This window comes from Aphelocoma coerulescens, chromosome 29, assembly GCF_041296385.1.
Source record: "Aphelocoma coerulescens isolate FSJ_1873_10779 chromosome 29, UR_Acoe_1.0, whole genome shotgun sequence".
NCBI lineage: Eukaryota > Metazoa > Chordata > Aves > Passeriformes > Corvidae > Aphelocoma > Aphelocoma coerulescens.
The window spans coordinates 1,239,423-1,258,929 of record NC_091042.1 but is presented as its reverse complement, the minus strand read 5'-3'; the positions used below and the strand labels follow the sequence as shown (position 1 = coordinate 1,258,929).

The 19,507-nt window shown below is 57.0% G+C and overlaps 1 protein-coding gene across 1 annotated transcript; it reads right to left on the bottom strand.

Annotated features, from left to right (window-relative positions):
* AQP2 (aquaporin 2) lies at positions 1–6,153 on the bottom strand. Its single transcript, XM_068997523.1, has 4 exons — positions 5,675–6,153; positions 3,687–3,851; positions 2,852–2,932; positions 1–1,985 (listed from the first exon to the last, which is right to left on the bottom strand). The coding sequence occupies exons 1-4, from the start codon at positions 6,038–6,040 to the stop codon at positions 1,770–1,772; spliced, it is 828 nt and encodes a 275-aa protein (XP_068853624.1). The 5' UTR covers positions 6,041–6,153; the 3' UTR covers positions 1–1,769.
* Between the last annotated feature and the right edge of the window lie 13,354 nt (positions 6,154–19,507).

The following is a 19,507-nucleotide window of genomic DNA, read 5'->3' as shown; positions in this document are numbered from 1 at the left end:
TGATTTAAAACGTGATTTTATTGCCATTGCTGAGAACAGAGGGAATTTTTGAGGAGCCTCTTCTGAGCTAAAATTCAAATTCACCATCGAGGAGCAAAGGAAAGCAGAATCCCCAGGTCTGGGTGGATCAAACCAGGGCTGGAAGTGCTGCCTTGGCAAAGCCCTCTGGGGGTATTTGCATGGACTGGCTGTGGATAAACACCTGGTCTGGGCCACATCAAAGCTGGGCTCCCTCCTGTTCCCTCCAGCAATGGCTGCTCCAACACCTGAGGAAGAGCACGGGGAGAAAGGAAAGGATGGGGCTGGTGGGAGGAGGGGGTGGTGCTGCTGCCGCAGAGGGAGAAGAGATGCATTTGGTGGGGGGCTCCTGTCGGAGCAGGGGGAGGGAAACGATCCATAATGATCCATAAATCATCCCTTAGGATTGGGAATTGGGTCCAATCTCATTGAATATTCCCATTAACAGCCTTTCCAGAGAAATCCTGGTGGGGCTGACACTGATGGGGCAGCGCTGGGGGCACTGCTGGGATTCACTCTGGGAATGGAGAACCTTGGGCAGAGCAAGCGAAACGGGCTTCAATTAATGGCTGAAAGAGCAAAGTTCACCCAGAGACCGACCCAAACTCTTTGGCCAGACTGAGGACCATGGCCAGGTCCTGACAGGGCAGAGGGAAGGGGTAGGAGGGGTTTGGAGTGTCTGGAGTGATGCAGCCATGAGAAAGGGATGAGGGAAGCAAGCGATGGCGATGAGAAGGAATTCCTCCCTGTGAGGGTGGGGAGGCCCTGGCACAGGGTGCCAAGAGCAGCTGTGGCAGTGCCCAAGGCCAGGCTGGACGGGGCTTGGAGCACCCTGGAACAGTGGGAGGTGTCCCTGCCGTGGCAGGGGTGGCACTGGGTGGGGTTTGAGGTCCCTTCCCATCCCACCCATTCCATGGTTCTGGTTCTTCACACCTGAAGCCCTTTGGGTGTGAAATCTTTCCTTCGCGTGCTCCAGGTGCTCTGAGCCTCCGAGGGGAACAGGACCGGGGGAAGGAAGGGAAAACCAGGGAGAGAGAGGAAGGACAACCCTGGCCCAACGATGAGCTGGGGATGAGTTTGGGCTGTAACCTGGGCTTGTCGTTTCACAGGAGAGAGAATGTGCAAGTGGTCCCCAGTGGGGCCTGCAGGGACTCCTGGCCGTGCTCCCAGTCCCACCTTCCCAGGAAAGTCCCCGTGGGAGCACCTCTGTGTCCTGTGGCAGGTGGGAAGTGGCGCTTTGGTCCCTTTCACAGCAGAATCTGTCGTGTGTGACACTCATGGCTCAGCGTGAGCGCTCCTGCTCCTGCTCGAGTGTGAGCCAAGAGCCGAGCGGGGACCGGAGACGGGAGCAGAGTTCAGCAGCAATGAGGCATCGGGTGGCAACCTCCACACCCAGGGTAATGAACACTCTCCAGGCTCCTCGGAGCTCTCCGGGAGGGAACAGCCTCAGCCAAGCTGTGTGTCCTGCGAGGGGGACGTGGAAGAGGGCATCCCGAGGGGTCCCAGGGTCCTCGTTCCTGTGGGGTTGGGATTTACTGGTTCTCCCCCAGATCAGAAACCCCCTGGGCATGGGGAGAGCTGGGGACAGGAGGTGGGTGGGACCAGCACAGCATCTCCCCGGGAGAGGAGTCAACGTCAGTGCCCCAGGAGAAACGAAGGGAGAGAGGGGAGAGGCGAGATGCTCCTCTGGACAAGCACTAAAACCATGCCAGAGGTTTCCAGCTCCTCTCTCGGCCCAGGGAGAGGTTTGGCTACACCTTCTCGGACATCCCCCTGGGCAGGGTCTGGGGGGAGTGGAGCTCCACGGACTGGCGCCGCCGGACCTCGCGCTCGGCCCAGTCCTGCTCGGGCTCGCAGCCCTTGAGGATGGCCAAGCGCTCCGAGAGGGTTTTGGCCTGCGGGAACAGGACGTAGTTGTAGAGGATCGAAGCTGCTGCGGCCCCAATCAGGGGGCCCACCCAGAACACCTGGGGAGGAGAGAAGAGTGGGGTGAGCAAAACCCAGCCTGGCTTTGGGGGGTGGGGAGGAGCTCTGAGGGACACTCCAGGGGCTTGGGATCCTTCCTGGCAACAAAACACGAAGTCAGCTCTGCTTCGGCCATTGCTGGGGACCTGAACTCCGCTCCAGTGCCTGGATATTCCCAACCATCCCCTTCCAGCTTTCCCCCTCTGCTCAGAGCCCGGCATTAATGACAGGCCCATTGTGGATGTGCTGAGTGATGTGAGGCCGTCTGCAGGAGCGTTTTGCTACCCACTCACGGATTGCTGTGGGAGGAGGAGGAGGAGGCAGCAGCCTGAGCCAGACACCTTGGCACACATCAGGAACCAGCCGGGCTCTTTGCAGATGAAAACAATAAAATCTCCTGAGCTGGAAAGGGCCCAAGAAGTCCAGCTTCTGACCCTGCTCAGGACAACGCCACCAATCCCACCCCATGCCTGAGAGCGCCGCCCAAATTCCCCTGGAGCTCTGGCAGGCTCAGAGCCACGGCTGTTCCCTGGGGAGCCAGGGAGTGTTCCCAAAGGTGTACCCAGATCCAGGAACCAGGAAAGCTCCCCAGGACTGGCAGCAGCTCCACGTTCCATTGGTTTTTTCCCTGTGCTAAGTCATGTCAACAGACCTCACACCCCGATCCTGTTGCAACGCTCCCAGTGTGGAGTTTGGAAAAGCCAATTAAGCAGCCAGCAGCCCCACCTCCTGCTCCTAATCTCTCCATCTCTCCTCCAGCTGGAAGCAGGCATGGAAATGCCGGGATTTTGTCTGGCTTGGTGAGTTTCGAGGAATACTGGCAGTTTGGGGGCCTCATCCAACCCAACCCCCAGAGCTGAGTTCTCACCCAGTGGTCGCTGAAGTCTCCGACGACGACGGCAGGGGCGAAGGACCTGGCGGGATTCATGGAGCAGCCGGTGTAACGGATCTGCCGGGAACACCGTGGTCGGTGTCAGCATTAAGCCCTTTCACCGCATTTTATAAAATGTTGGGGTGTCATTAGGGTAAATCATTCCCTGAGCTGCTGCTTCGCCCTCCGGCATTCCTGTTCCAGGAAAAGGGATTCCAGGAGCCGCCACCGCCTGAGTCAACCCCGTGAGGTGCCTGAGCTCGTGCGTCCCGAGCGTGGCGTTGCTGGGGGATGACTGCGGGCGTGGGCTCCCAGTCCTGCTGACAATTCCCTGTCCTGCCTCTGAGGAGGGAGAGGAGCGGCCCCATGGACACAGGGGCCTGTGGAGCGTTGAGGATGGAAGGTGTGGTGTGACCAACAGTGTTTCCCTGTGGGCACGGGGTGTAGGGGCTGCTTTGGGGTGTGGGGGCTGCTTTGGGGCGTCACCCAGGTGGGATTTCCCTGAGCATCCATCCCAAACACTTCCCAGGCTCGTCATGCTCTTGAGAGCCCCAGCTGCCACCACGGTCACTCCAGGAGAGATCCCGTGGACCCCTGGAACTCCCTATGGGACTCAAGGAGAGGCAGAGTCCAGAAATTCAAGCTTTTCATGCCAAATAAAAGCTGAGCTCAGTTTGCAGCTCTCCCATGGCTTGGCTGGGACTTTTCCCTCCCTCCACTGGAAAACCACGGGTTACACATTCCCCTCAAGCCCGGAGATGCAGCCAAACCAACTTCGGCCATAAACAAAACGAGAACCCCAAAAGTGCCAAATTTTGGCCCATCCACTCACCCCAAGGAGGTGCCCCACGGCCACAGAGAGGCCAATGGAGAGGGCAGGGGAGCCCAGGTTGTCCTCACGCCGCTCGTCTGTGGAAGCAAAGACGCACAGCACCAGCTGGAAGGTGAGGAACAGCTCCACCGTCACCGCCTGCCCCGTCGTGGTCTCATTGTGCAGCTGGAACGGGAGCAAAGACGTGTTCCAGGGCCGAGTTCCGTGAGTGGATGGGAAATGTGGAGAGGAATCCAAACTCAGGGGGAGCCAAAGGAGCCAAAGGGGAGATTTTGGGCACCAGAAAGAAAAAATTTCCCAGGTAGAAGAAGCGGCTCAATGGGAAATGCTAGACTGACCTCTCGGGAAATTTTATTGGCATTTTTTGGGTATTTTTCTATTTTTTTTCTTTTCCTCATGTGCAGAATGCCTTTTGGAAAAGTTTACAGGTTGCATTTTGAAGAAATCGAAAAGAAATATTTTTGGCATGAAAAAAGAAAAAAAATTCCCTTTCCACTTTTTTTGACTCAGAGAATTTGTCAGGTTTGATCTGGAGCTGTTCCTGGCTGCACCCCCTCTCCTCCAACTCTGTCCCTTCTTTCCCTGTGTCCCCCCAAATCTGATCCTGTTGTTTGGCGGTCCCAGGAAGGTCCTAACTGCCCTCCTGCCCGAGCTCCAGAGTCAAATCTTCCTCATTCTCCTCTCCAGTATTCCTCTCCTTTTTTATCGGGATAATCTGTGCAGGCAGCAGCACGATGAACAGCCCACAGGGGAAAAAAACCTTCTCAAAATCCCCAGTTCCCACTTTCAGGTGGTTTAGGCTGTAAACCAGCAAAGCTGGAGCAGTCTGAGTCTCCCTTAAACCTCCTTTTATTACCCTGGGTCATTATCAGCCTAAATCCCCTTGTTCAGATTAAACCACAATCCCTCTTTTTAACCCTCTTAATCACTCTGCCGCTGCAGCTGAGCCCTGGCAGTGCCTCCCTGCCGTGGGAAAGGCCATTTCCGTGAGCTGCTTCCCATCCCGATCCCTGCTCCTCCCTCGCTCCGTCGGGGCTGGGTGATGCTGATCCCGGCAGGTGCCTGTGCCACCCTGGGATGGTGGGCACGGAGAGGGGACAGCGAATCCCTGGGTTTCGGTTCCTTTCCCTCTCTGGTTATCACATGCAGCAGTGGGGAAGGGGGTGTTGGAGGCTGGGATACCACTGGAGAATCCCCCATGGCTTCCTGAGCTTCCCTGCCTTCATTTTTTCCCTGTCTGAAGCCAGCCTGAGATCCTTGCGATGCTTTAGGGAATCCATGTGTTGTGCTTTGGGATGACCCAGCTGGATCCGGTGTGACCATCCCGTCACAATGCAAGCAACGAGCTTAATCTAATGGAAATCTGGGATTTAGACCCAAATCTCTCCTCTCCTCACCACTCCAGCAACCTGGAAATTGTGGCTTTGCCAAAACAGAGCTGGGAAGAGGCTCCCACACCAGAGGGGAAGTTGGGATGAGCCTGGGACAGGAGGAAGGCACAGGTGCTATTTTGGATGCGTCCTTCCTTAAACCCCTGGGACCCCCAGAATCCAAGTCCTCCCCAGTGCAGCCCCAGGGGAAACTGAGATGGTTCTGACTCCACGGGAGGTGTTTGTGGCCAGCTGGATCCTTCCTCTGGCTTTAGGGACATTTTTGGCACCAATATGAAAAGAGGAAAAATTTCCCAGGTGGAAGAAGTGGCTCAATGGGAAATACTTGATTGACCTCAGGAAATTTTAGCCCTGAAACCAGAGGAGGAAGATGAGTCCTGCCTTCATCCCTGCTCCCGGCAGGACCCGTGGAGCAGCAGGGTCCTGGTGCTGGGCTGTGGCATTCAGAGGCTCCCTCGCCGACCCCAGAAGGTCTTTGCTGGCCACAAGCCCCTTCCTCCCATCCCTCAGCCTTCCCAAAGAGCCTGCCCAGCTTCTCCAAAGACCCTGCCCAGCCTCCCCGTGCCCTCCCAAGCCCATCCTGTGCCGAAGCCTCACCTTGTTGAGGGCCAGGCCCTCCCGGGAGTCGGCCGGGGTGATCTCGTGCAGGATGGCAGCGCCCACCACCCCCCCCAGCAGCTGGGCCACCACGTAGAAGAGGGCACGGAGCAGGGAGAGCTGCGAGCCCAGGAGACAGCCCAGGGTCACGGCGGGGTTGATGTGGGCGCCGCTGACGTGGCCCAGGGCCTGCACCAGGGTCCCGATGGCCAGGCCGAAGGCCAGCGCGATCTGCAGGGTGCTTGGGGCCGGCGCCGAGGGCCAGTTCAGGGCAGAGCCGAGGCCGAAGAGGACGAAGACCAAAGTTGCCAGGAATTCTGCGAAGACGGCCCTGGTGAAGGCGATGGAGCGCAGTTCCCACATCATGGAGGCTCCCAGGAGTGATCCTGCCCGGAGTGTCCTCAGTGCCCACCTGCTGCTGTGTCCCTGAGGATGAGCTGGGACAACGTTTATATATCTGGAGGCGGGGGGGCCACAGGATCAGCTGCTGAAGGAGATGGGATCGTGGTCCCAGGAAATCTGATGCTTTTTTCCTTCCGTGTTCCAGCTGAAGGAACATCAGATCCTGCCCCTTCTATTAAAGCCGGGGAATGCAGCCACCCTCGGGAGGTCACACATCAGCCTCCAGCAGTGCCAGGAAGGACGGTTCCCGTTCTCCTGGGCTTCCTTAGCTGGGATCTATCCCCTGAGCTGCTGTTGCAGCTGGATCCTGGGAGCATGGGAAGGGCAGGGAGCAATGGGGGGTCTGTGGAGCTGGAGCTGAGGTCAGGTTGTGTTGAAAATCAGGCTGTGATTTAACAACCAGAAAAATCCAGGAACACGGAGGGATTCCTGGGGGTGTCCTGTGCAGGGCCAGGAGTTGGAGTCAATGATCCTTGAGGGTCTCTCCCAGCTGAGGATATTCCACGATTCCATGAAAAGTGAGTGCAGGGGAGGTACAAAACTCCAAGTGATTCACTACCGCTCAGCTCCTCAGAGTACCAGAATTTTGCAGCCTGGGCACAGATTTTCTACCCAGAAAATTGGGAACCAGTCCCAAAGCAATGACTGTCAGAAATTCCTGTGTGAAAATGTGACCACAGGGCTGGAGCACCAACTGTGCCTTAATTATGGCCATTTTGGCCAACTCAGCTCTTCAGAAACATCCTTTTAGTTCTTGGTGTCAATCCCAGAGCGAGATTTTCTTCTCTGGGATTTGATTCTTCCCATCTGCTCCTTGCCCAGAAAGTTTCTCTTCCCTTTTCTCCATTTCCCGTTCCTGAGGGATGTCTGTAGAGCCTTTTCTTTGCCCTGTCACTGGGGGTGGTGGCTTTACTGGAAACTGAGGAGCTGGTTCTTGTTTTCCTCCCCAGAGCTGACTCTGTGGTGGGATTGCTCCTCCGGGATAGAGCTGTAGCTGGCAGGACCATTTTATCCCAGAGGGATGCAGAGGACCAAGTGTCCATTTCTGGGCTCTGACAGAGGCTCTCACCCTACAATAAACTGAGTATTTTTCCCTTCCAGAGGAGACGTGCAAGTGCCACGGAACTGCTGGGAAACATTCCATATTGCTGGAATTATATCATGGAATCACAGGGCATCCCAAGCTGGAAGGGACCCACAGGGACATGTGAAGGTTCTTTTCTCCATGACAGGTGGGGAACCGAGCTCCCAGGTGAGCAGAGGATGGATGTGGGTCCCTTCCAGTGGAACGGTTCTTGTCTTCCCCCTTCTCCCTTCTCATCCCCCTTCCTTCCTCCTCTTTCCTCTCCCCTCTTCTCTTTCCCCTTCCTCCTTCTTCTTTTCCCTTCTCTTTCCCTCTCCTCTCCCTCTCTTCCCTCTAAAACAAGGTGTTTGTGGGAATATTGCTCTTAACAAGTGGGGGACTCTGGGAAGAACAAGTCCGGCCCGTGGCTGAGTCTGAACAAGGTGGGATTGTGGTCCTATAAAACCTTTTCCTCTGAAAATCCTCCCTTTGGATTGCATCCCGCCCTGGCATCTCTCCAGCCAGAGCTTTTCCATCAGTGGAGTCAGTCCCATAACACAGGTTTGGAGGCTAAAGGGGTTTGGGTGCTGCTGAGCCTCGGGATCGTGGTGCTGGCCAGGCTCGTGCTCCACGTGCCTGGCACAGGGCTCAGCCCTACTCAGGGCAGGAGTTACTCAGGGCTGCAATTACTGCAGGGAGGATGGAGAGCAAATCCGGGTAATTACTGGAGCTCATACCCCGCCTGATTAGTGGTTACTTGTGGGGAGTGTGGGGATGTCTCAGTGCTCAGGACTAATTAAAAGGAAGAAGTCAGCAGGATTAGTTCTGAGCAACTTAAAAGTCCAACCTCATGGTCCTGAGTTTTGTCTGGAGATGCAAAACTCATTGCAGCTCATTTGAACTGAGCTTGGAGATGTTGGTACTGAAACTGGAGATGTTTGTGTTGAGCTTAGAGGGGTCTGTGCCGTGGCTGGGCTGTGGGGAAAGGGTCGGAGCTGCATTTTGAGCCCGGCTGTCGTGGGGTTCATGACCTGTGCTGGGAGATGGTGTTTTCCAGTAAGAACAGCCCATCCCAGCTTTCCCCAGAGACCGCCAGCACTGTAATCCCACTGCTTTTACAGAGGAATCCATGCACGGCACAAAACCCGGCCCTGCTGACTCCAGGTGCTGAGCCAGTGGCAGAGCCAAGGTTTCCTGGGAAAAGTGGGAGACCCCAGAAGCTGAAGGGTTGGGAATGGGCTGTTGAATCTGTGCTTGTGTCTAGGAGGGGGTCCTGGAGCTGCTGGAGGTGATGGAAATGTGGCTTTCCACCTCACCCCAGGTGTGCTGCTGCTTTGGGAGCAGCCAGGAGCATTCCAGCCCTGCAGGGAGCCCAATGAATTTGGGAAAGTGCATTATTTTACTTGTTAACCCCAGCTCCTGGAGTGTGACGGTGTTATCAGCCCTCCCCGGGACCAAGTGCAAATTTAATGATCTTGAGGAGAGGGTTGGCATCTGCAGAAAGTTGGAACCCATGTGGGTGCCTCACGTTTGAACCCTGTGTTGGAACCCCATGTTGATGCCTCATGCTGGTGCCCTGTTTTGGAGCCCCATTTGGTGTCTTACGTTTGGAGCCCCATGTTTGGAGGCCATGTTGATGGCCCATGTTGGTGCCTCATCTTTGTGTCCTGTGTTGGAACCCCATGTTTGGAACCCCATGTTTGGTGCCCCGTGTTGGTGCCCATGTTTGGAACCCTGTGTCGGTGCTCCTGCTGGTGCCTCAGGTTTGAGCCCCGTGTTGGGGCCCCCTGTTTGGAACCCCATGTGAGTGCCCGTGTTCGAGCCCATGAGGATTCCCTGTGCTGATGTCCCTTGTTGGAACCCCGTGTTGGAACCCCGTGTTGGTGCCTTGTGTGGGTTCCCTGTGCTGGTGCCTCATGTTTGGAGCCCTGTATTGGTGTCTCATGTTGGAACCCCGTGTTTGGAACCCCGTGTGGGTTCCCTGTATTTGGAACCCCACTTTGGTGCCCTATGTTGGAACCCCGTGTTGGAGCCCCGTGTTGGTGCCCACATTTGGAGCTCCGTTTTTGTAACATTGTGTTGGTGCCCAGTGTTTGAACCCTGTGTTTGGAGCCCTGTGTTGGTGCCTATGTTGGTGCCCTGTGTGGGTTCCCTGTGTTTGGACCCCATGTTGGTGTCCATGTTTGGAACCCTGGTTGGTGTCTGTGTTTGGAACCCCTGGTCGGTGTCTGTGTTTGGACCCCGTGTTGGTGTCCATGTTTGGACCCCATATTTGGACCCCATGTTGGTGTCCATGTTTGGAACCCTGGTTGGTGTCCGTGTTTGGACCCCGTGTTGGTGTCCATGTTTGGACCCCATATTTGGACCCCGTGTTGGTGTCCATGTTTGGACCCCATGTTTGGACCCCGTGTTTGTGTCCATGTTTGGAACCCCTGGTTGGTGTCCATGTTTGGAACCCCTGGTCGGTGTCTGTGTTTGGACCCCGTGTTGGTGTCCGTGTTTGAACCCCATGTTTGGACCCCGTGTTGGTGTCCATGTTTGGACCCCGTGTTGGTGTCCATGTTTGGAACCCCTGTGTTGGTGTCTGTGTTTGGACCCCATGCTGGTGCAGCAGGAAAGGTCCCCGTGCCATGTTTTGGGGACTGTTTTGAAGGTGCCACATTTTGAAGAACATTTTGCAAGGCAGGGAACGGTTCTTGCACAACCAGGAGCTCCTCCAGTGCTTTAGATGACCCTGATATCTCTGCTCCCCTGGCTTCCAGGAAAGTATAAACATCCCGAGGTATCTCCATTCCATCTGAAATACCTCGGAGCCACAAAAAGATTTATTGCATAAACAACGGGCAGTTTTCCTGCTTGGATCCAATCCGTCACTGGAGTCCCATGTGCTGCCCAGACCCCGCTGGAAATCCCACTTTTTGCTCTTTTCTGGGAGCAGGGAAAACCTGCAGGCAACTCCCCCTCCTCTAAAACAGTCTAAGGGACAACTTGAACTCCTGCTTCCTATGGCAGCAAACGCCCTTTTCATAGGACACTGGAGAATCCACCGCTGGAATAAGGCTTAGTACAAACTTTGTCCGAACTGGGCTGGTTTTGGTTCTGCTGTTCCTTGAAATGCAAGATTTCTGTCCCACAAAGGAGGGGGAAAACTGGAATGGGTAAAACTGGAATGGGTAAAGCTGGAATCCTCTCTCAGAGAGTTCTCCAGGAGCAGCCCTTAAAAGAAAAAAATTAAATTCTTGTATTATGACAAATCCCGCTCTTGGTTGAGGTTCTCTGTTGGCTGCCTGGAAAAGTGGATGTGCCGGAGCCTTTGGTCCCATTGTGTTCCTCAGCAGAATGTGGGGAATGGCAGCCGTGGGCCTGGGAAGCAGCGCAGATGGGAATGAGGGAATGGACTCATCTGTGTTGGGAGCAGCAGGGGCAGAAGCCCCTCAGCCTGGCTTCCACCTGGAATGAACCCCTTGGCCTGGCTTCCACCTGGAATGAACCTCTCGGCCTGGCTTCCACCTGGAATGAACCCCTCGGCCTGGCTTCCACCTGGAATGAACCCCTCGGCCTGGCTTCCACCTGGGAACGGGAGCACCTGCAGCAGCAGTTTGGCTCCAGGGACCTTTGCACCCTGGATGTCCTGATCCTGGTGGGCATTTCCCAGACAGGAGGCTGTGGGTGGGGGTCCCTCAGCAGGGACAGGACCAAACACGGGTCCCTCACTGTCCCCTGAGCTGGGTTTTTCCAGGATTTGGCTCCTGCTGCCTGATTCCAGACTGGTTTGGGTTGGAAAGGACATTGAAGACCATTGAATTCCAACCCCTGCCATGGGACCAGGGACACCTCCCACTGTCCCAGGCTGCTCCAAGCCCCAATGTCCAGCCTGGCCTTGGACACTGCCAGGGTTGGAGTAGCCACAGCTTCTCTGGGAAATCCATTCAGGGCCTCCCCACCCCCACAGGGAGGAATTCCTGGCCAATATCCCATCCATCCCTGCCCCTGGCAGTGGGAAGCCATTCCCGGTGTCCTGTCCCTCCATCCCTTGTCCCAAGCCCCTCTCCAGCAGGGAGCTGTGGCACAGTGAGGGAGGGGGTTGATGTCCCCTTTAGTGACCATCAGGAGAAGGGATTTTCTCCCACTGCCCAATTTCATCCAAAGGACTCACCCTGGGGAGCAAAGCTGGGAACAAATCCCCACCTTCTCTGCCTTTCAGGCCGAGTCCTAAATCCCTTTTCACATGAAGCTTCCATTGGCCCTGGCTGTGTTTGTTGTTCCTTTGGGAGGCACAGGGATTACTGCAGCCCCGATTCCCTCCAGTGCCTCCTGAAGGGACCTTGGGTGCGGGCCAGGAGCAGAACCCGCCTGAGAAGCTTTGCTTGGTTTCTTTGTCCCATCTCAAGGACTTGCATGTTCAGTCCTGAATGTTTGCCCAGGCTTTAGTGCAGGCAGACAGCAAGACTGGTGCTGCTGGAGCTGGGCTGAGGATCCTGCCAGGATCAGGACATTCCCGGAGCTGTGGAGACCATGGAGCCTTTTGGCCCAGCAGGAATCATGGAACAGTTTGGGCTGGAAAGGACCTTAAAGCCCTTCCCATCCCACCCCTGCCACATGCAGGGACACCTCCCACTGTCCCAGGCTGCTCCCAGCCCCGTCCAGCCTGGCCTTGGACACTGCCAGGGACGAGAGAGCCAGAGCTGCCCTGGGATATGGCCATTCCCAACATCCCGTGCCATCAGAGATGGAATCTGGGGCCTCCCTTTAACCCCACCTAAGGCAGGGCAGAAAGGAGAACGTTCTTCCCATGTTTGGGTGCTGAAGTTCAGGCCAGGGCATATAAACATTTATATGAAAATAATTAATGCTTTTCTCTCGAATCCATGGAACAACCCAAGTCAAACCCCAGGACATCCAGAAACCAGCAGATTCCCAAGTGATGGAGCCCCCGTGGCCACGCCAGGTGCTGGAAGCTCTTTGCCACCTGCCCGGGTAGGAATGTGACATCGGTGAGGAGCAGGGAGGGTGGGACACGACCCTGCTGACAGAGCTGGGCAGGAGAGCTCGGCTCGGCTGCTCCGGGGTTTGTTTGCACAACCAAACACCTCAAAGAGCCCCAGAGCTGCGGGTGGGACTGGGGAGTGGCTGTGACATCGTGCGGTGACACGGGGCAGTGACACAGAGCGGTGACACGGAGCGGTGACGAGCAGTGACACGGGGCAGTGCCGCACTGAGCTCGGCTTTCCTCATTTTATGTAAATCTCAGTAATCCAGGGCCATGGGCTGGAAGGGAATGAGCTCCAGGGAGATGCCAGCTCCAGGTGACCCCAGAGTTAAAAAACAGAATTCAAAACAGCGTTAGATGCTGCTGGGAATTGCTCCTGGTGGTGGCTCTAGGGACGATGTCCCGTATCCCCTCCTGGCCTGACTCCTGCAGCCCCTTGTTCCCTGTCCCCTCCAGTCCCTTGGATCCAGGGCATCCAAGGTGCTCATTCCCTGTCCCCTCCTGTCCTGTCCCCTGCGCATTATCCCTGTGTCAGCGCCTTTCCTGGGGAGCTGCTCCTGCTGAGGGGGTGCAGGGATGGGCAGGGAAAGAAGAGGGTTACTCCAAAAATCCCTCTAAAAACCAGCTGGGATTGAGGGGGAAAGAAAAAGGTTTTTGGCTTCTCTCACCTGCACCCAAGGTCAGTCCACGGCCCTCGTGGGCCAGATGCAGCAGGGGAAGGGCAGGGAACTTTGGGGTCCACAGGGAAAAAACCAGGATCATTTTCAGGCTGAGATGCAGCAATCAGAGGAAGCCGGAGGAAATGCTGGATTGCACCAAATCCCTCCCGGCCTTTACATGGAACATTTTCAAATCAATTTCTGAGTAAGAAGCTGCTTCTGCCTCTGCTTTGGAGGAGTGTGGAGCTGGGAGCTGGGTATGGAATCGGGATCTGGATGTGGAGCTGGGATCAGGGTTTGGAATTGAAATCTGGGTGTTGGAGTTGAGACCTGGGTGTGGATTTGGGGCTGGGATCTGGGTATGGAGCTGGGATCTGGGTATGGAGCTGGGATCTGGGTATGGAGCTGGGATCTGGAATCTGGATGTGGATCCGGGATCTGGGTGTGGAGCTGGGATCTGTGTGAGGAGCTGGAATCTGGGTGTGGAGGTGGGATCTCCATATGGAGCTGGGATCTGGATGTGGATCTGGGGTCTGGGTACTGAGCTGGAATCTGGGTGTGGAGCTGGGGTCTGGGTGTGGAGCTGGGCTCTGACAGCCCCAGCATTCCCAGTGCTGGGTTCCCGAGTCCAGTGGGGTTTGTGCAGGACCAGTTGATCGCTGAAGGTCGATCCCACCCAGGATGGGATCCAGGGAAGTCACGGTGCAGCTGCTGGGCCGAGGCTGGCCCAGAGCCTGGAGGACAGGGATGGTTTCTGTGGCCATCCACCAGCTGCCCCCCGCCTGGAATTGTCCCTTCTGGGGCTGGAAGGGATTGGGAGCCATTCCTGGGCTCTGGGACAGCATCAGGAGCAAGGCTGGGAGCTTGTGATGAATTCCCAGAGCTCCATCCCATGGAAAGGCCTCCACAGCCGTCAGGGTTGGCTGTAGCTCTTCCCACCAGGCCGGATTCCGCAGAGGTCTCCGTGTGATCAACAGCTGGGGAAGGGCTGGGACAGGCTCCAAAACTGCTCCTAAAATCTCTGTTTTCACGCTGGAGGTGCAGACAGGCGACCCAACCTCCCGCTGTCCAATTTTCCATGGAAGGGCCGTTCATCTTCCCTCCTGCCGTCCCCTCCCACGGCCCCGTTCACCTCCCATCCTCCACGTCCCTCCTTCTCCCTCCGCTTCCCGGTCCTTCCCAGACCCCTCCCCAAGGCTGAGGCTGAAATGGAGAGAACCCAAAGCAGGTTCTGTAAAGCCTCTGGCTCCTTCCCACTGCGGAGGAGAAAGGGGAGGGTGAGGGCTCAGGGTGGGATATTTTTGTTTGTGGTGCCCGGGTTTCAGTGGGGTTTGGGCGCGGTCAGGCCTGGGTTGGGATTTGCCCTCCTGCCACGGTACAGAGACTTTTGGAGGAGTTTTGGTTTTGAATTTGGGCTGTGGCTCTGATTTCCTCCCGTGCCCGTGCCCGTGCTGATGGGATTTGGCCCCACTGTCTCTGTGATTTGTTTTGCCTCTCTGAGCTGTGCCGAGGCTTGGGGAGCACTGGCAGCTCCTCGAGGCCGTGCCAGCCAGTCCAGCGTGAGGAAAGCTCTGAAATCCTCTTTTGGGTGGGGACGGAGCTGCCCAGGGAGCTCAGGATTTCATTTTGCAGCTCCAGTGGAGCTCGTGAATCTGCTGCTGTGGAATCCAAGAGGGGCTGGGTCTTGCTGGGGGTGGAGGAGCTTTGCTGTACCCCAAAAACTGGGAAAATCCACCCAAAGAGTACAAACGAAGACTAAAAAAATTCTGCCTGGAGGTCTGGAGGGTAAAGGTCCCAACGTGGGACAGGGAGACCCAGGGAAGCCCCAGGTCCATCCTGGGAGGGATGGAGCAGGTCCCTCGTGGTGGAACAGGGGGAGAGAAATCTGCCCCCATTTAGGAGCTGAAGGTCCTTTCCAGGCAGAGATTCCCGACCCAGCAAGGACATGAGAGCAGGGATGTCCTGGGGACGGTGGGGATTAGGGAGGAAAGAGAAGAAGGAAGTGGCTTTTGGGATCTCTGGAGCCACACAAAGGAGGGCGGCGAGGTCTTTGTGTCCTGGGGATGAAGGTGAGGGAGGCATCAGCCATGGGCTTGGCGATGGGACACTGCTGCAAAAACCAGGAGAGGTTTAGTTCAGATATTGGGAAGGAATTCCTCCCTGTGGGGGTGGAGAGGCCCCAGAATGGATTTCCCAGAGCAGCTCTGGCTGTCCCTGGATCCCTGGCAGTGCCCAAGGCCAGGCTGGACAGGGCTTGGAGCAGCCTGGGGCAGTGGGAGGTGTCCCTGCCCTGGTCCCTTCCAACCCAAACCATTCCATGATTCCCTGGTTCTATGGTTCCACTCCTGGGGCATCCTTAGGCCAAGATGGGAAATGCCCTCACCCCTCAATTTGGGCTTCCAGAGCAGAGACAGAGAATCCTTCCAGGAGAACACCAGCAAACCTGGATTTTGAGCCAACTGCTGGAAATTTGGGCTCTGGAACCACAGAACCGGGAATATCCTGAGTTGGAAAGGACCCGCAGGGATCATCCAAGTGCTTCCTCCATCTCCTCTGCTGGGCACGACGCAGCTGAGTCACCGCCTCAGTCACCCCTGCAGTGGGACCGATGCCAGGCGTTCCCGTGGCCATCCCTGGGCTGTGTTGTATAAAGTCCCTTCGCAGGAGCCGCGGGGGTGTCGCTCCGAGCGTCCCCAAACCTGTTCTGCTCCCCCTCCCAGGTGGGACTTGGAGTTCTTGTGCAATTCCTGCCCTCCAGCAGCCCGGGCTGCACCCGGGGGCAGGACAGGCTCCGCCGGCAGCGGGCAGGGAACGGCTGCCAAGGCCTGAGAGCTGCACAGTTTAATCCTGGGCAGAGCTGGGCTGGATCTCAGTGTTTGCTCAGGCCCTGGGAGCGCGTGGAGCTGCTCCGCTCTGACGTGGGATCACGGATTTTGCTTCTGTTTGTTCTTTCGTGTCCCCACTGTTGCCTGTGATCCATGGAGATCTCACACCACAGCTCTGGATGTGTTAAAAGAGGTAAATCAGGCCCAAATGTCTCCAAACACCCAAATCCTGCCATTGCCTTGGTCCCACGGCAAAATGCAGGAATAAACCGGGAGCTTCCCCCGCTCCTCACAGGTCCTGCCCACCACAGGAGGCCGAGCCCTCGGTAATTAGAGTGGCCTCCTCAGGGTTATAATTAATGTTCCCTGGCAGCTGGGAGCCCAAGATTGGGAGGACAGCTCAGTTTGTGGGATTCCCCTCCAGGCAATGGGAAACTGGAGGTGTAAAGGGGGTGCTGGAAGGGGGGTTTGGGGCAGGAGCTCTCCAGGCCTGAGTGCAGAAACCCGGGAGAACATTCCCATCCCATTCAGGCTCATCCAGCTCCTTCTCCCACGTGTTCCATCCTTCAGGAACATCCTGGCGAGGAAGGAGGGGACATTTCAGCCGGCTGAGAGCAGAGGCCAGGAAGGGAGATGGGAGCAGGGAATCATGGAATGGGTGGGGGGTGGGAAGGGACCTTAAAGCCCGTCCAGTCCCCGGCCAGGGGCACCTCCTGCTGCCCCAGGCTGCTCCAAGCCCCATCCAGCCTGGCCTTAGGCACTGCCAGGGATCCAGGGGCAGCCAGAGCTGCTCTGGGAAATCCATTCTGGGGCCTCCCCACCCTCACAGGGAGGAATTCCTTCCTCACATCCAATCTAAATCTTTCCTGATTTGGTTTAAAACCATTCTCCCTTGTCCTATCCAGGTTTCCATCTCTCATGGAGAAGAAGTTCCAAGGCTGACAGCCCTGGGAAGTTCCCTGGGATGCTGGCAGGGCTCTGCCCCTCAAGGACAAGGAGGTTTTAATTTCTTTTGTCCTCCAAACCCCTCTCCGTGCGTCCCCTGATGTTCCCAGCCTGCATGTTAATCCCCCATCCAGGGACCAGGGATTTAGCATTAATAATCCACGGATAATTCAGCAGCCTGGGGTAAATTCCTGAATTTTTAATATTTTATTTTGAAGTCCATGGCAGCGCTTTCACTGGCAGGGGGGTTTTTCCCTCTTGGGATCGGGGAGAGGATATTTACGGAGGACCTCTGGGTGTGCCACTGTGGATGTTGGTGCAGCAAATCCCTTAATTATCCCATTAGGTTCCCTTTCCTTTGTTTTTGATGTGATTGAGTGTTCAGCAAAGTTGTTTTAATCCTGTGAAATCCCTGCTGGATTTGGCTGGGTGTGGCCTGGACAGATTTTTTATTACCTTTATTTCCCAGTCTGAGTGTCAAAGGGAAGAGTGAGGAGGGCAATGGCCAGACTTGGGTTTGGGCTGGAGCTGGACGGGGGTGCCGGACACCCGGATCTGGGATCTCCCGATGCACGTGTGGGACTGGGACCTAGAGACAATGAACCCTTGGGAGGACCCTGGCACATTTGGGAGCTTCCAGCTCAAGCAGGAGAACCAGGATCCAGGCTTGGAGCGGCTTTTCTGGGGGCGGGATGGTCCCTGCAAGCCTGAGGGATCTGCTCTTCATCGCTGCGGGCTGCGCAGAGTCATCCTCACCTTCACCGGGACCAAGCAGAGCCTTGAGGGCTCTCCCAGATGGTTCTCCTGGCTCAGGAAGGATGAGGTGGTTCCTCAGAGCCCCACGGGGGTGCTGCCTCTTGGTGCTGGATTTGGTGCCAGGCTGGGCCAGGAGGGGACACCGAGATCCCCTGGGAGCCCGGGGGTGGGGATGGCCCTGCTGGACACCGGCCGGAGCTGTGCCAGGGAGGGTCAGGGTGGACATCAGGAAAGGCTCTTCCCCAGAGGGTGTCAGGCTCCCCAGGGAAGGGGCACGGCCCCGAGGCTGCCAGAGCTCCGGGAGCCTTTGGACAACACTCTCGGGCACAGGGTGGGATTTTGGGGTGTCTGTGCAGGGCCAGGGGTTGGACTGGATGGCCCTTGGGGTCCCTTCCCACTGAGGATATTCCCTGAACAGAGCAGTGCAGGGGCTGGAATCGCTTCCCTGCTGTTTTTATCCAGGAGGAGCTGCTGTGGTTGTTGCTTTGCTGGGAGTTTTTCCTCTCCCAGACCCAACATTTCAGCACTTTAAGCCTTTCCAGCCGGGGATGGAGCGTGTGGGATCTGGAGGTAACGCTCCAAGGAGTCTGTCTTGGCTGGGGAGCAGAGCTCTGCGGGTTCCTGGTGGCACAAAGCACCCGGAGTTTCTGTTCCCGAGCCCTTGACCCCTTGGCCAGGCCGCTACTGGAAGGGGCTGACCAGCTGAGCGTGTTGGAGGTTCTTTATCCATCCTTGTGCTCAGTTATTTATCCGTGGTTATTTATCCGTCCTTGTTCCAGGTTATCTGTCCAGCCTCACCCTCGCCGAGCAGCCGGAACCCGGGAACCAATGCTGGCTTCAGTTTCTCTCCCTCCCCTGGGACCTGCGCAGGTTTTGCAGCCCTTGCCCAGCCCCAGGAGAATGAAGCCCTCGAGGAGCCAGCGGTTAAGTGGCCCTTAATTGATTCGGAATTATCCTGACAGGTCCTGCGGAATCGCCCCTTTCCAACTGAATGGCTCGGGCTGGGTCTGTGCGGATGCCAGCGCGGCTTTGCTTGGCTGCATTCCTGCCCTTCCAGCTCGTGCTTTCCTTTTAACCCTTCCTTTCCCGACCTCTCCGCAGAATCCAGGAATGGGGAGGGATTTTCCACCCCGTTTCCCTGCAGAGATTCCTCACCTTCTCTGCGCTGCGCCCGGCGAGCCTGAAGTTTGTCGCTGTTTTTTTTCGCCGTGCGGTGCTCAGAACAGCTGATTGATTGTTTGTACCTCTGTTACTGACCTGGCCAGCTCAGGGGTGACCGGACGGGGCTGGGGAGCGACAGGACGGGGGATGGAGGGTCTCAGCTCCAAACTGTCCTGTGTCGGGGGCACAGAGAGCAAGGCTGCTCTGCTGAGAGCTCCCGTTCCTCTCCAGCCCCTCTCCTGGGGTCCAGGTGGAGCCTGGGCTGTTTCCGCTGTCCCTCCCTCTGTCCCGGGCCCACGGGAGCCACTTCACCCTTCAAAAGGGACAATTTCCCCCCCGTGTCCTGCTGCCTGTGGCACAAGAGAAGATGTCCCCATCTCCCGGTGCCCTGAGGTTGTATTTCCCCCTCAGGCCCCGTCACAGCAGTGAAATCCCCGATTCCCTCAGTGCCCCTTCCCCTGGATGTGCCCTGGGCTGGGAGCTCCCCATTTCCCCCTGTCCATGGGCTTGGATCAATAGCTGATCGATAATCTGCTGGGCAGTGGGGCTGCCCAGGGCACCTCCAGACCCTCCCTGTGCCCTCTGGGGCTGCACCGGCCTCGAGGGGACAAGGGTGGGACACAGGAGCCTGGTCCATGGGAAGGGGCAGGGATGCAGCGGGGGATTCCTCCCTCCTGCTCTGGGCCAGAGCCCGACTCAGGCCGTGCCCTCGGTCCCACTGGAGCCTCCAGCCCCCCACAGCACCCCCAGGATATTTGGGAGCTGCTCCCACGGTCGGCTCTGAGGCAGGAGCAGAGAGGTTGCAGCAAAGGCTCCTCGGAGTCTCCCTCCCTTTGCAAATCCCAGTCCTGAGGTTCAGCAGCTCTGGGGCAGCTGCTTCCCACCCGTGGGGTGTGACCCCATCCCTGCATCCTCCCTAACCCTGGATCATCCCCATCCCTGAACCCCCACATCCTCCCCATCCCTGCATCCCCCGCATCCCTGACCCCAACCCTTCATCCTCCCGGCTGCTGTGTCTGTCCATCCTCCCCA